Here is a 14,572-nt window from a genome sequence, read left to right on the forward strand (position 1 = left end):
ACACCATTCTGACATCTAAATGCGAGTTTCATTGCTAAATTGTCATAGTTTTGATACCTTCCCAGTGACTTTTTTTTTAAATTTTACTCCAAAAGTCAGACACCCAAGCACGATGTTTTATAGGTTTGCATTTATGAGTTGGCGACTCAAGTGCACTTGAAGGTATTCTGCTGAGGAAACACTTCAAGAAAACGTTTTACCTCACACACAGCATGAACTATTTTCATTATCAATCAATATGCCATCAAGCTTCTGGGTTGACCAATTAATCATACATCTATAAATCATGGATGGTATGTTTATAATTTCTAAGTGTTAATAATTTAACAATAAAAAGAAAAAAAGAACTGACAAAAACGGCAATAACCGATGATTGCTTTTATCAAAGAAAATGAAAAATCTCTAAATATTAATATGTTGTTGAAACGGCCCTCAATTAATTTACGAGTGGCTGTCCTGCTTCATCCCGATCAACTGCAGGAATTAAGTGTTTGGTTATTTGCTTTCTTGATGAAAATGTGAATTAAAAAACTATGAAAAACAGCAACGCCGGATGAGGATAAATTGGTAACCTGGAGAACAAACCTTTTTAATTTGACCTGCCTTGTGGTCCTGGAATGCAAACAAGGCATGATGAAACTGCATGTACTGTATATTTAGCGTGATGATAACATTTCAAAAGTGATACAGGTATCATGTATTTTAGTTTTAGACAGGACTTTTTTCAAGTTACGGTTACATCAATTGAAAACTGCAACATCGGAGCAGGACTTAAAAAAAGACCCAAGCAAACGAGTGCTGTAAAATCCATCCCATCTGCGACAAGACTGCAGCAAATCTTGAAGCTGATGCATTGCCTTCAACAAACTATAAACACAGCATTTTCAAGTTTGCAATACAACAGTTAAACTTTGGGGGTCCGTTTAATTCCCTTTTTCCAAAAACCACCAGCACCACCAGATGCCTGTAAAAACACTGATTCTGCAGTTTAACTCTGTGCAATTTAAGACAATCCAGCAAAACAACTCTGTCATAAACCCTTTCCTTATGAGGTCAAGCTTTTGCTGACACATTGTCAGAGAGGTGTGAACTAAGCCGATGATTTCGGTGGGTGTTCCTTGTGGCATCATCATCGTATTGAAGAATGAGTAACACATTTGAGAGTGAGATCAACTATGTTTTTCGGTCTATGTGTAAACTGAGAAGGTTTGACCTGAAGTTCAAACGGCTTCAGTACAAACCCACAGGATTGTAACATCGCAGGAACTTTTTCTGTAATGTAGCTCCTAGCAATACACTTATAGTGCACCGGCAAGCCACATAACACCTGCAGTGATGCTGAAAAAAGATTCAGGGGCATGCTGTGCTCAGAGAAATGGACCGCAAATATAGCTGGTGCACCAGAACAAGCGTTTCACCTATTCTGGCAGTTAAAAAATAGAAGCGATGAGATGAAACTATGGTTTGCCTCGCTGAGATCAAATCAATCATTCACACCCGCACCTCCAATCTTTGCATTGTAGGCCACGCCGACTCCACAGACCCCGTTGTTTGCTACGGCTGCCACTTCTCCTGCACACCGTGTCCCGTGCCTGCAGAGGAGAGAGAGAGAACAAAAAGGTGAGAAGGGAAGAGATTATCCTTGCAGGTGTCATTTGGGTATTGACACAACATTTTCCAGAGAACATGTCAAACAGAGGCTACTTGTAAAATAATGTGCTTCGCGTTAACCCGCGGTTGAGCAGCAGACAGACAAAACAAATACATAGAGAATGATTCTTGGCCCAGACCTCTTTAAAACAAATCGGAATTCCGATTTAGAAATGAAAGAAAACCTCCAGTCAGTGAACAGAGTCCATTCTGCATTATCTGTGGCCCTGGAGCTTTAATGACTTCGGAGAGCCTCGAGCCTGAATTAAACAGACTGAAATCAGGAATAAGAGGACACAGAACCATCACATATGAGAAGAAAATATGAATTATATTATCACAATCAGTCTTTCATTAAGTCTGAACTCCTGTAGTGAAGCATAGCTCCCAGCGTCACGGTGCATAGATCCACAAGGCTTCGACAGAAGAGTTGATCACATTCCAGTCAGGTGCATCCCTCTGGGCCGCCAAATGGATATGCACTCTTAATGCCCTCCAAGCAGAGGTGCAATCCTCTCTGAATTACAGCCATTCCCAGACAGGAATGCCGGATCCCGGGCAACACCGTTACATCAGGAAACAACAGACACAGAGAACATTCGCCACTGGGGAAACTATCTCACTCGCAGGCTTCCATTACAGCTCTCTGGGTAAGCAGCCAAACCAAAAACCAACTAATCAAAACACCATATCAGCAGTGAGTGACTGCCAGGCACTGATAAAAGCAGACTGGACTTGAAGTCAACAAGGATCTGTGTGCAGCCTGCCAAAAAGTGTCAAAGCCAGTTATTCATCAGAACTAAGAAATACTTAATCTTGTCAATTGTATGACCGTAAGTGCATTTTAAACTCTGGCAGAGAGGTCAGACGTCACACGTGCCGTGACGGTATCCCTTTTGACACAACAAATTCAAATCCTCCTTCGACGTTCTGGTGTCATTAAAAACACAGGTACAATGACGGGTCATAGTACTGCAATGGATTCACTGCACTCCCCAGTTCCCGTTTAGACACAGTGACGAGTTCTGGGGACAAAGGTTCACGTCGGATGTCACCATCAACACCGGCAGCACGTCTCTCACGTGTCGCAGGACATCGGTGAGATAGAAACTGTGACCCTGCTTCAGCAGGCTGAGAGCGGACCGACTGCTAAATGACGAAAACATCCCGATAGTCACCAAAGTAAGCACGCACTGAGTATTTGCACACAAATATCATCCCAGCGATTTCCCAGAGAACCTTATCAAATTCCTGGCAGGGCTCGGCTGTTATCCATGTTTGCATCCATGTTTGTGATGTCGGTGATGAAAAGCAGCAGCTGAGGTGTCTGCAGTGAGATAGCAGACATGAGCATACCTATCCGCCCCCCCCCAGTGTTCATTTGAGCCTTTCTGATAGATTCATCTCAATCTGATCTGCGCTCGGCTGATTCATGGGATACAAATGCCGTTACTGAGATGAAGCCCTCAGTTCCTGAACCTCTTGATACAGGAACTCCATGCATGATCCAGTTTTTTTTGAGGATATTGTTTCACTGCTCTCGCTCACTTCTAAGGTCAATAAGGAGGTGAAGATGGTCCGTGGGTTGTAAAAGCAACTAATGCCCTTGTATTAATTTATTCTGACTTCAAAAGGTATTTAAATTTGTTTTTTTTAAAAGCCTTATTTGCATAATACTATTCAGTCTCTGCATCCAGTTAACAAATACACGGTTCATTTATCGACTTTCAAGGTCAAATCTCAAAATACAGCGTTTTAGTTTTTACAAGTCAAACAATCTGTTAAATAATGTTAAGGAACTTATTTTCCCTTGTTCCTTAAATGAGACTGATCTTATAGTTTTCTCAAAACATCATCATCATCATCAACTTCCACAAGGATTAAGCCCCGGGAGGTTTCAATCCTCTGCACTGATACCAAGACGCGATGGTAAGAATGGTTGGTGGCTTTAAAAACCATCCTCATTTCTATTGTTCTTAAGTTCTGAAAAGAACGACCGGACATGAAACCAAACGGGCACCAGATCAACAAGTGTGGGATTAAGTAAGAGAAGGCCAAAGAGGTGAGTTCAGTGCAGCGCAAGACACCATCCCATGAAGAGCTCCAGAGAAACAATTCAGAGAGATTGTCTGCGACAACAAAGAGCAGCCTGTCACGACAAGTGCTGCAGTGTTCACTCAGTTGTTAACAAGTCACACAGATTAATTAGTGCTGTAATATAAGCTTGATTTATTCTCCGACACATTGAGGCACTTTGTGTTACTAATTACCAGTTAACGCTCAAAGGAGCTCACTTATTAAAAAAAAAGAAAAGAAAAACAATAATCCACTCTAATATCAGAGGTCAAAAAACAGCCGGAGTAGCGACACTCAAGCAAGTTTTATAGATACATAATGTATTGCACAATTTTCCAAGCTGACTTTATATGCTGATACATTATTTATTTTAGTTAAATCAGATTTGTTGTAGTTGGCTTTATTTTGTTTCTTTTGCAATGCCCCTCCAGATATGCTTGTGTAAACCATGCGCACACAGACACACTTGTAATCCTTTAAGCAAAATATTATTTTTATTGGCATGGAGTAGCACTGGAGAGGAGCTGGTAAACACACCAATCATCATATTGTCAACAACTCATAAAAGTGTTTTCCTTATTCACTCGTGTGGCGACAGGCTAAACTTCAGCATGATAAACACCACAGCGTTCAGATTGCCTTCGAAAAGAGAAAAGAACAGACTTGGTGAAGCACAACAGTCACTTAAGCGCGAGGTTGTCCCACACCACCAACATTATGCAAACCATACGACTAAAGTCTACATACAGCCACTGCCAATAGCAGCGATGCTTTTCTCACCACACTGGTGAAACCCAATAGAGTGTGAAAAACACGTGCCATTACTGAAAACTCTTTCATGCGTGCAACTTGTCAGTCTAAACAGAATCACAAATGGAAACAGGCCGACTTCTTGGAAAAGGAAATGAAAGGATCATCTTCGTAGAAACTTCAAAACACCTTTCATGTGCGACGTACGAAAACGGAATTCTTGCATCAGACATCACGGCAACAACAGTAAATTACAGGTGAACAAAGAGCAATTTCAACGAAGTCTTGTTCCGATTACAGCGAGAACAAGCCCCATGGCAGACTCAAGGCGCAGAGACTAACTCGGGTTACAGCAACTACAGTTGGCTGCAGGCCAACAGTGTAATCAGTATTCATACCCACAGCTGGCAGAACCATCACCACGGTACAAAACCTAAACTGCTTCCCTCTGGAGACCTGCTGAAGAGGCATGCTATTGTCATTCAGATGCATCTCCACTCTCGGTAGAAGCAAGATCGCAGATTTATATATGTAAAAATAATCCAAACTATTCATCCTGCCTTTAACGGTTGAAACTGAGCATTTACCCAAAACCCCCCCGCCCTAAAAAACGTGAAGCCAGTTTTGTTAATTTATTGAAAATGTCATTCAAATACAGAAATATGCAGCATATACATCTGGCAGTCCTCCAGGGTCCAACATCCACACAACAGATATATAAAAAAAAAAAAAAAGAAGGCTCTGAATGTGTTTTACATGTGTCAAAGCTCATCTAAAGATAATCACAATAATTTCAGCTTTCACAATAAATAAAGAAATATATATATGTATATAAATAAATAAATAAATAAAGCAGTAACAGGGCATTCATGTTAGCAACAAATACCAATATAACGCATTATTGTAAAATATGTGCTTGACTGACAATACACACATGATCTATTTTGATCTTTGCAGCCTCAGCCATACAAAGCATGGCACAAAACATCTTTCATTCACTTGCTTTCTTTATCTTGCGTTAGCTTAATTACTTTGAAAAAAAAAATCATTGAGGTTCTTGAGGCTGCGGATCGAGGCATTGGCTGTTCATTAGTCTCTGGGCTGCACGGAACCTCAAAGGTAAATCTGAACAAGTGTTTTGCTGTGCTCATTCTTAAGTCTATTAATGGTCCAGCCAGTTTACTAATGAGCTGGCCTCCAGGACAAAAATTCCAGTTATTTTTATAGAGCACAGTAAGGAGAGGAATACGGGGGGGGGGGGGGGGGGGGGGGGGATAATCTGGGGATTAACATGAGACAAGAACAAGATTAATCAAATTGCAGTACTTTTAAAAAGTCATTTATTCACTGTTAAAAGTTGAATAGTTCAGAATTTATAAATGTAGTTATGAATTGTCTTCTATAATGCTCCAGAATTTCATCTTATTAATTTTTAATTGTGCACTGATAGTATGAAGTCAACAAACTATGCCTGACCGTCCACGACACGTCAATACCAAGGACTATAAGACTATTCCAACTAACCCTAACCAAGTTTGCTGAAGGAAATGCACATTTGGAAACCATCCTGATAGGAGTCAGAGAAACCTTGGAAAAAGAAACATCAGCTCACATGCTGTTTTAGATCAACATAAGGGTGACTGGTCCCTCACTGCGGCCCGTATGCTTGGAAAGAAAGCCAGCTTCATGGAAGTGAACAGAGCTGGGCTTTTTGCAGGGAACAGACACTTTCAGTGTTGCACAACCTTATGCAGTTTCATTCCCGCCCACAGGTTGTTTACACATGCATCTGCAAAAACCCCACTGTAAAGCAAGTGAAACAGGCAAACACAGACACACACGCACACACACACACGCACACACACACACGCATACTGATATTCTCCCTCTAAATTGGTCCAGCCACAAGAAAGAGAGAAAGCTGGGTGGCAAGAGATAAGGGATGAGGTGAGCGAGGGTTGGAAAGAAGTGCAGCCAAACTGAAGGAAACATCAATAGTAAGTGTCTCAGCTGGGCTCTGGGCCACTGTGAGCTGCGAGAAGAGCTTAAGTGTGCCTTGGCGAAGATTTTGGATATGCGGAGCTGCACCGGAGGGATGTTCTCCCACATTTTCCACATGAAATTCCACCATTTAGGGTTTTGTTGATGGCGGCGAAAACATTTTCTGGCACTCGTACACCACCGAGCTGGATTAAACAGTGTAGACAAAGTGTGTGCAGCGTTTTCATTGTTTGTCAAAACTTTCACTGGTAATTGTGTGTGTGTGTGTGGTTCAGACCCAAACAAATAAACCCTATTTTTAAAGATGTGTTGCAGACCTTCCACAATCAGCCTGTGTATGTTTTACAAAGCCTTTAAGGCAGTGATTCAGTATTAACATATTCAGAATACGTTTAGGTCTATCTGAAGCGCTCACTGTATCCCTCTGGCCTCCATATCGATTCGGCCAGCCCCAGGCGACTGTCTCAGCAGGAGCATTTGATTTTCATTCATGGCCTACTATAATCTTCTCTGTCCATCACGAGTAATCAGGATGAGTCTCGAGTTAAAGAAGGCTTCCAAGCCCGTGGCCCCACACACAGCAGATTACGGCAAGTGAGAAATTAAATTCAGGGAGGACTCGGCCAGCGAGATTGAATGAAGACCAGGAGGGGCAATTCTGAGCCAAAAGATTTGCTCTTTCATTAATGCTGATGAAGTTACTTCAATCAATTCTCTGCACGACATCACTCTGGTGGTAAACAACTCCTAATGCCATCAGCAGATGCCCCTGCAACAAAGCCATTTTCTTCACACCCCACCTTAATCCTGGTGTGGTCTTAGTCTTTTTACCCAAAGTATAAAGCTGTCCTGCAGTCCGCTCCATGTTCCCAGAGGCCAAATCAAATCATTGTAGAAGAGTAGAAAATGATAATTTTATGGGCAACCAAAACAACAACAAATGACATTTAAGTAGATTTGTTCTCATAATTGGAGCAGCAAGAGTTAATTATGAATGCGAAACGGCCATCAACCAATCCAGATGCTGATTATCGATTATCCGATAGTAACAAGGGCAAATTAATAAAAAAAAAATAAAAATGTTCCTGACATGTCTTATCTCATTTTCACCCCCTCCAGATACGTCATGTCTTCATGACGACTGGGGACCCCGAGTGCCCGTGGACTAGTGTGCAAACATGTTGAAGTTCCCACCATCACAGAAGAAGAAGAGTGCACGGAAATTCACCAAACAGAAATGCAGAAACAAATATTTCACACATCTACCTGTTGTCATTCAGTTGCGTGTATCGAGGCTGAGGATCTTGATCACCGTCATTCACGTCATAGCTGGCATCCGGATCCTTTGAAAAACACAAAGCAAAGTCTAAAGAGTGTAATGCATTAACACCAGGATTATATTGGTATATTTTGCTTGATACAATAATAAAAAGAAAACTAGCGAAAAAGTCTCGCTATGGAGAGAAGTTCAGTTCTCAATTTTGGATCAATTATTCAGTTTAAGTAGATAAAGATGATCTATTCAGTTCAAAATCTGTTTTGATGGTTCGCAGCTGCAGCTGTGAAAAATGACTTGTACTCACGTAGTTCTCGCTTAGGTCAGGATGGTTCTTCTCTATTCCATCGTCCAGTATGGAGACCACAACACCTTTACCTGTGTAGCCCAACTGCCACGCAGCTTTGGCATTCAAGTCACGGTGGTTGGTGTTGTACTAAAAATGAAGAAGGTCAGGAAGTTAGATTCAATTGAATTATCGGAGAAACACCTGTGTGTTGGTCAGAACCTGGTTTCAGCTACATCGGGAAGTGCTCACTTAAATGTACTTTTTGACAATTTTAATGAAATGAGACTTTTCCGGCAGGCCTCAATGGAAACAAAAGTGCAGGGTTTTTTTTTTGAATTTCAGTCATTAGCCCATAGTGGAAGATTCCACATCAGGTGTAATTACTTCATGCTGTCAAAAAAGTGGACCTATTTTGAAAGCATCACCACCAGGCTAGCATTTATTATTAATACCATACAAAGCACAGCGATGATGAAGGGGATGATGGCACATAGCAATCATTTTGTATTCTTTTTGATTGGCTTCGACATTCAACTTGACCTTTTGTCAAACGCCATGTCTTTCTTTTAACTTCAAAGCTTTTCCTTTCAAAGTGCACCATTAAAATCTAACGTGTGTGATGTGCCATTCATTGTTTTTCCTCTCAGATGTCAGGCCCTCACGAGTGCAGTTCATCACACTTGGTCTGGTTTGTTCCTTAACCTTGTATCGTCATTGACACTTAAAAACCATCAAAACGAAAATCAATTAAAACTAAAAGTTGTGATCTGCAATGCTGACTCGGATTGAAAAAGCCCTTTTGTGGCTGACACACTGAGTGAATAATAAATCAGAGACGCATGTACAAGGTTTCATTTCCAATATTGCTCACGAACTCATTCCTCTTCCTTCCTCTTTAATGTCAAGGCACACTGACTTCGAGAGGATGTGCAGCTAAAGATCTCCTCTTTCAGACTTGCCCATGATCTATCAATGACGAAAAGATCCGTCTCAACGACGAGGTGAATATCAGAAAAAAAAACTATTAACTATTCAGTGTAACAGCAGATGCTGACCATTAGCATCTATCTATCAAGGACACCCTACCTACCGGCCCGCCCACACTCTCCTCTGGCCAGCCAGGTTCAGTTTTAATGAGGCTTGAACTTCTTCAGTGCAGGAAAAGAGCAGCAGCACATTATTGCAACCCCACAACTGTCACTATAACTCTGCACACATGGATATATACCACAACTACGAAACAGAACGTATTTCAATAATGAAAGCTTCATTTTTTGGATGCTTCTCAAGGGATCAGGGTGATCGCGTCAAAACAGCTCAAATCCATAACTTTTTTTTTTTTTTTTTAAGAGTGTCAGAGTATTAATTAATCCCTGTAAATGGAACTCTTTAAAACTAGTGGACATCATTTTGGGCTCTGGAGACTTGTGTGCTGCATTTTTTATTACCATCTGACATTTTGGAGGCAAAATAATGATGAATAAATCTACTGACAAACAGTACAACCCACAGTAACGAGAACGTATCACACAATAAACATGGCCATATGAATCACATGCAGGTTTATCCAACTGGTACATTTCAAATATTCCAACTGTGACAGAATGCATGACAACAATTGGTACAATATGAACCAGAAGGGCTCCACGATATTTACAATGCAGAAACTGAACACATTCCAAAAATATTACACAAGTCTTTTCTTTTTTTTCCCCCTTTCCACATTTTAGGAGATTTGTTTGCAGGTAGAATGCTGGCCAAAAGTTTATGCATGTTGCCTGGTAACTAAGTTTCCAATCTTCATGTTCAGTCTGCCAATTTGCCAAATATATGCACAAGTAAATCTCATACCAAAAGGAATAGTTTCTGGTAGGCTAATCATGTCAAAAAAAAAAGAATGGGTTTAACAAAAAAACAAAAAACAGGTGTTGAGGTGATTGGTAGAGTCGAGAGTAAACTATACGTAAACTGGCTATTAGATTAAACAATATCAAAGCAGAATTCCACAAAAAAAAAAAAAACAATTCCGTAGAGCCTATAAGCTGGTGGAAGTATTTCATGTGTTTGTTTCGAGATCCCACCAACAGCAGCTGAACAGTGCGAATTGAAGTACAGCCATTTTGAACAAGTCGTGATGCAAATCTGTTTTGTAACACCATGAATCTTCATCTGCCTGGAGCAACCTTGTCGTTATTGACGGAAGAAAAGAGCTGAGTGGAAAACCTCAGGAGCCGTTACTGCCGCTTTTAACAGGGCAATGTATCAATGACATTCTTTGAGTCAAATGTGAAAATCAATCAACTAAAAACAAGTGCACTTTCAAGATGAATCACCACTGCTTTCCATCTTTGTTTATGGAGTGAAGTAAACCATCCATTTCTAGAAGGTTGCTGCTCAGCATTCAAAGGTGCTCTGTATACTCCCCTCCAGAAGAATTGCAACAGTGAGACCAATCCCTTTGTTTTTGCCTTGGACTAAAAACATTTGGGTTCGCCATCAACAAAATCAATACCAGACAAATACAGCAACATCTCAGCCTTCATTCCCATTTAATCTGTATCTGAAACGCAGTTCGGGGGGATACCATCTTTTGTCTGAACCCAACAGTTTTTCTGAGCACAATTATTGGAACATGTGACTGACAGGCCCATCAATAATATGCATCGATTATTATTCAGACAATAAATGGCATGGTGCAATTAACGGGAGAGGTGCAACTAACAGGAAAGACCGGCAGCTCCACGATGAGCAACCTATTGAGATCTGTTTATGACCCAAAACACAGTGGAGGTAAGGTCATGGCTTCTTTTGGGGGAGGCTCATTAATCTTAAAGTTTAAGATAAGTTAGTCCGTCTCCAGTCTCATTCGACCGGATAAAGAGGAGACAGAAATGGAGAGACATCTGAAAGAGGCTCAGGTGAAAAACTGGAAAATAATCACAAAGGTTAAGAGATGTGAATGGGTCACAGGCGTGATGCAGTTAGTGTAAGCAAAGGATTTGCAAGTCTCAGAATAAGCCACACTAAATGTAATTTATTTTAAGCTTATCTGTTCCAATTCGTTTTTTTTGGACTCGATAAAATAATGGTTGAGACGAAGGCGATATCTTCTGAACCATTTATCAGATCCAGTCGGAAATACAAAGCTGAGGAGTTCATCTTTTGTCTAATATCGATTTTCTTTATAGCAAACCCAAATGTTTTAGAGACACACCAAAAACAAAGGGATTGGCCTGACTGTTTCCAATACTTCTGCAGGGGAGTGTAGGGAAATCTTTTTTACCTCAAGTTGTGCTTCTCATTTTGCAAGCAAGGCAACAGCATTACACACAAAGATGGACTTCTGGATTCTTACAGGCTTGTTTTGTAGCTCAGCAGAAACATCACGGTTCCAACTTTAATTACCTATATTGACTCACACAGATAAAAGACTTTACCAAGCTGTAGAGTTGATCTTTATTCCACAGTGGAACACATGAATGAAATTTTGTTCAGTAAACTTCAATCATGATCATACTCACAAGGTACCATTGGTCTCCGAACTTGGGATCGTCAAGCTCCACAAAAACATCCCTCTTTTTCCTCCGTTTCACCAGCTGTTGCTCTGCCCAGCTCACCTGAACAAACGGAGCACAAAGGAGAAAAAAATGAACAGCTGAACGAGGGGGAGGGTGGGTTCCAAAACAGAAGGAAATATACATGTATATTCAACAGTCAACATGTCAAATGAATTAATAAGAGATCCCAAAATTCTCAGCTGGATGACAGCAGACAGAGTGCGATTGGAGGCGCAGGGGCACCATGGACTCATCACTAATGAGACTTGCTGATGAATTCCCCGAGACTAATTAAAATTACTGCTTGGTATAAAAATGCCATGCATCAGGAATCCTTTCATGCTTACAGGTACATGTATGCAAATTAATGACACACGACACCGAGGTGTGATTTCAGCACACGTCTAATAACCGTCTGCGTCAGGCTTTCATTTTGTGGGAGCGCCCGTGGAAAGTGTCGACAGAAGCAGAATGCATACGGTGAAAATAAGCGCGCATCCTTCTCCCGCCGCAGGACTGCGCCTCGTGTAAAGCAAATCACCCTGGTAGGTGAGTGGAGAAAAATTGTTTTGAGAAAGAAGATAGAGAACTGCCTGCTGCAAGGACGGAGCACGCTGATGTGAAGGACACCTAAATCATGGTGCACCTCTCTCTCCGCCTCTGCAGATCAGCAGAAACGGGAGTAAAAAGGCGAGGGCAAGTAATGAAGGACACGCTAACTGTTGTACTGAAGCGAAGTCAGTTCAACACTTATGAACACAACAATAACATAATGGAAGAATTTCACTCGAAGGGACCGGGAGGTTTGCGTGCAAATTTAATTAATGAATACATGAAGAGGCGTTTATCCTAAGATTCTAAGTCAGTGCAATGAGTAGTTACTATGGCATCTGAGGAACATTGGAGACACATTTAAGGCACACACTTTCCGGTCACATAAAGTCACAAAGCTGTTGGTGTCAAAGAAATTGAAAATATGTCCAAAAAAAAAGTTGTCTCCCCCCCCCCCCACTGAAAGGTGCTGGCACTATTTTCAACCTTCAGCTGGTCATCAACATTCATGTGTATTCTGTCATTGCTAGAGAAGAAATAACAAGCAAGTTATCTCTTTTTGAAGCCAAAAGATTGCAGCACAGATGAACAAAACAAAAACCCACTTTCACGCCATTTTGAATCTGACAGCCTCTTCTGTGTACACGCTCAAAAAAAAGAAAAACCCCCAAAAAACATTGGAATATGTCTAAGCAAATAAAAAGTGGCAACATAACTTCTATTTTTCCAACTTTTCAAAAAAAAGATAGGAAGTCTTATCTCCGACATATGGAAAAAATAAATGTCTGTTTCTCACTGCCAGCCCATTTAATTCTGCCAAACTCTTTGGAAATGTAGTTGGAAGCTACAATAAAAAAAAGAAATAAAAGATGGTAAATCATTTTGTAGTAAAATATCATTAAAGCTACTTTCCACAACACTGAATTTTCGATTTTCTTTTAAATAAGCATGTGACTTGTCAAAGCACTGATTTCAATATCATTAGTTACTTGCTACCATTTCAGGGAAGAGTTGCTGTGTCATACGTGGCTATCCAAAATGACAACCGCATTAATTATCTGGAGAGATAATAGGGGTCGTGTTAGAACAACTTGTGCTTGGCTTTTCGTATAAGCAACAGAGCATTCTTGACTAAAGTGAAGTATAATGTCAGAGAAACTAAGCCTCAGTTGTGCGAAGTGTCCAAATACTACGACAGTCTGCGCTTCAATCAGGGGAAAAACAGCTGCTTTGTCCTGCGTCATCAGGCGATATGTGATTTCCCCTTTCCCACTTTGGTCTCTTTTTCAATCACACATCAAATCTTGGTTTCACACACGTATAGGGGAGGTCTGTGTGGCCGTTCATTTCCATGCCGACTGTAAATGTGTAAAGAGTTTTCAAAAAAAAAAATATATATATTGCACGCAATCTTTTCATCTGCAAGCAACACAGGAAGTGTATGTGGGAAAAGATTATCACACCTCTGTAGCGCACGTCGTGTCGTGTGCGTCAGATCTACTTCGTAATCACCAAAGAACATGATGTAACTTTTAAGTTGCTGTGTTGGGCACTACCCTACACTCAAAACCCATCCAACTCAGAGACACGAATCATTCCACTTTTGACACACGCGACAGCTTCTACCCACTCGCTTGATTGGTACTATTATAGAAATCTTACAATGTCTCACAAAGCGCACTGGAACAACAAAGTCTGGCAGGTGAAACACCTACAGGTTCCACTGAGATCACCAAAAAAATGCACAAAATTCAACCCGGGACCTCCCGATTCCGCCCTTCGGCGTGTAGTTGCTCATACATGCAACTTATTTTTTACAACATCTCTCACAGCTCTTCTGGACAGAATACCTTTGCCCATTCGAGCAATATTGGAGAAAACTCTTGACTGAGCAGAATATGAACGAGCACAAACCGACTGTCGCTGCTCCCCTGCTTGCTGAACAGTCGACTGCATTCATCAGTGTACTTGGAGAAAACCCATGCAAGGAGGAAAACATGAAATCGGAAAAAAGAATAGACTTAAGTCGGGGACATTGATCAGTAGATTAAGGTGAATCATAGCTCACGAGCAAATTTAAAAGCTGTATTTTCCTCACCAATTCACCCATTAAAGTCAAAACTCATCAAACTACAACCGCAATAAGAGGACTGCTCAATCACAGCTCAGACATCCAACGAAGAGATCGGCTTCAGAGCACGAGCCACAGCTCCTGCAACCTTCAGCTGCAGGAATTTCAGTAACACTAGTTATTTCCCACTAATTTGTGCAGCCACTCATATTAATGTCACAAACAGTTCTTAGAAATGTCAATCAGAACAGAGCAAAGATGGTGTTTTCAACTAATTATTGTACTAAAGAGGAGTGCTTTGGTTCCAGTGAAGAGGAAATAATGGCACAAATCAGACGGTGTAGGTGTGT

At 40.9% G+C, this 14,572-nt stretch overlaps 1 protein-coding gene across 2 annotated transcripts in view; it reads right to left on the bottom strand.

Annotated features, from left to right (window-relative positions):
* furina (furin (paired basic amino acid cleaving enzyme) a) overlaps positions 1-14,572 on the bottom strand; it is a 79,610-nt gene that overhangs the window by 20,508 nt on the left and 44,530 nt on the right. Inside the window, exons 5-8 of one of the 2 annotated variants that reach the window (XM_080494496.1) lie at positions 11,564-11,659; positions 8,061-8,189; positions 7,744-7,820; positions 1,504-1,592 (exon numbers count right to left, since the gene is read on the bottom strand). In XM_080494496.1, coding sequence (XP_080350622.1) covers positions 1,504-1,592; positions 7,744-7,820; positions 8,061-8,189; positions 11,564-11,659 — 391 coding nt within the window. Of the gene's footprint in view, positions 1-1,503; positions 1,593-7,743; positions 7,821-8,060; positions 8,190-11,563; positions 11,660-14,572 lie in introns of those variants that run through there. The other variant, XM_080494497.1, reaches the window with a different exon arrangement.

This window comes from Blennius ocellaris (genome assembly GCF_963422515.1).
Source record: "Blennius ocellaris genome assembly, chromosome: 1".
NCBI lineage: Eukaryota > Metazoa > Chordata > Actinopteri > Blenniiformes > Blenniidae > Blennius > Blennius ocellaris.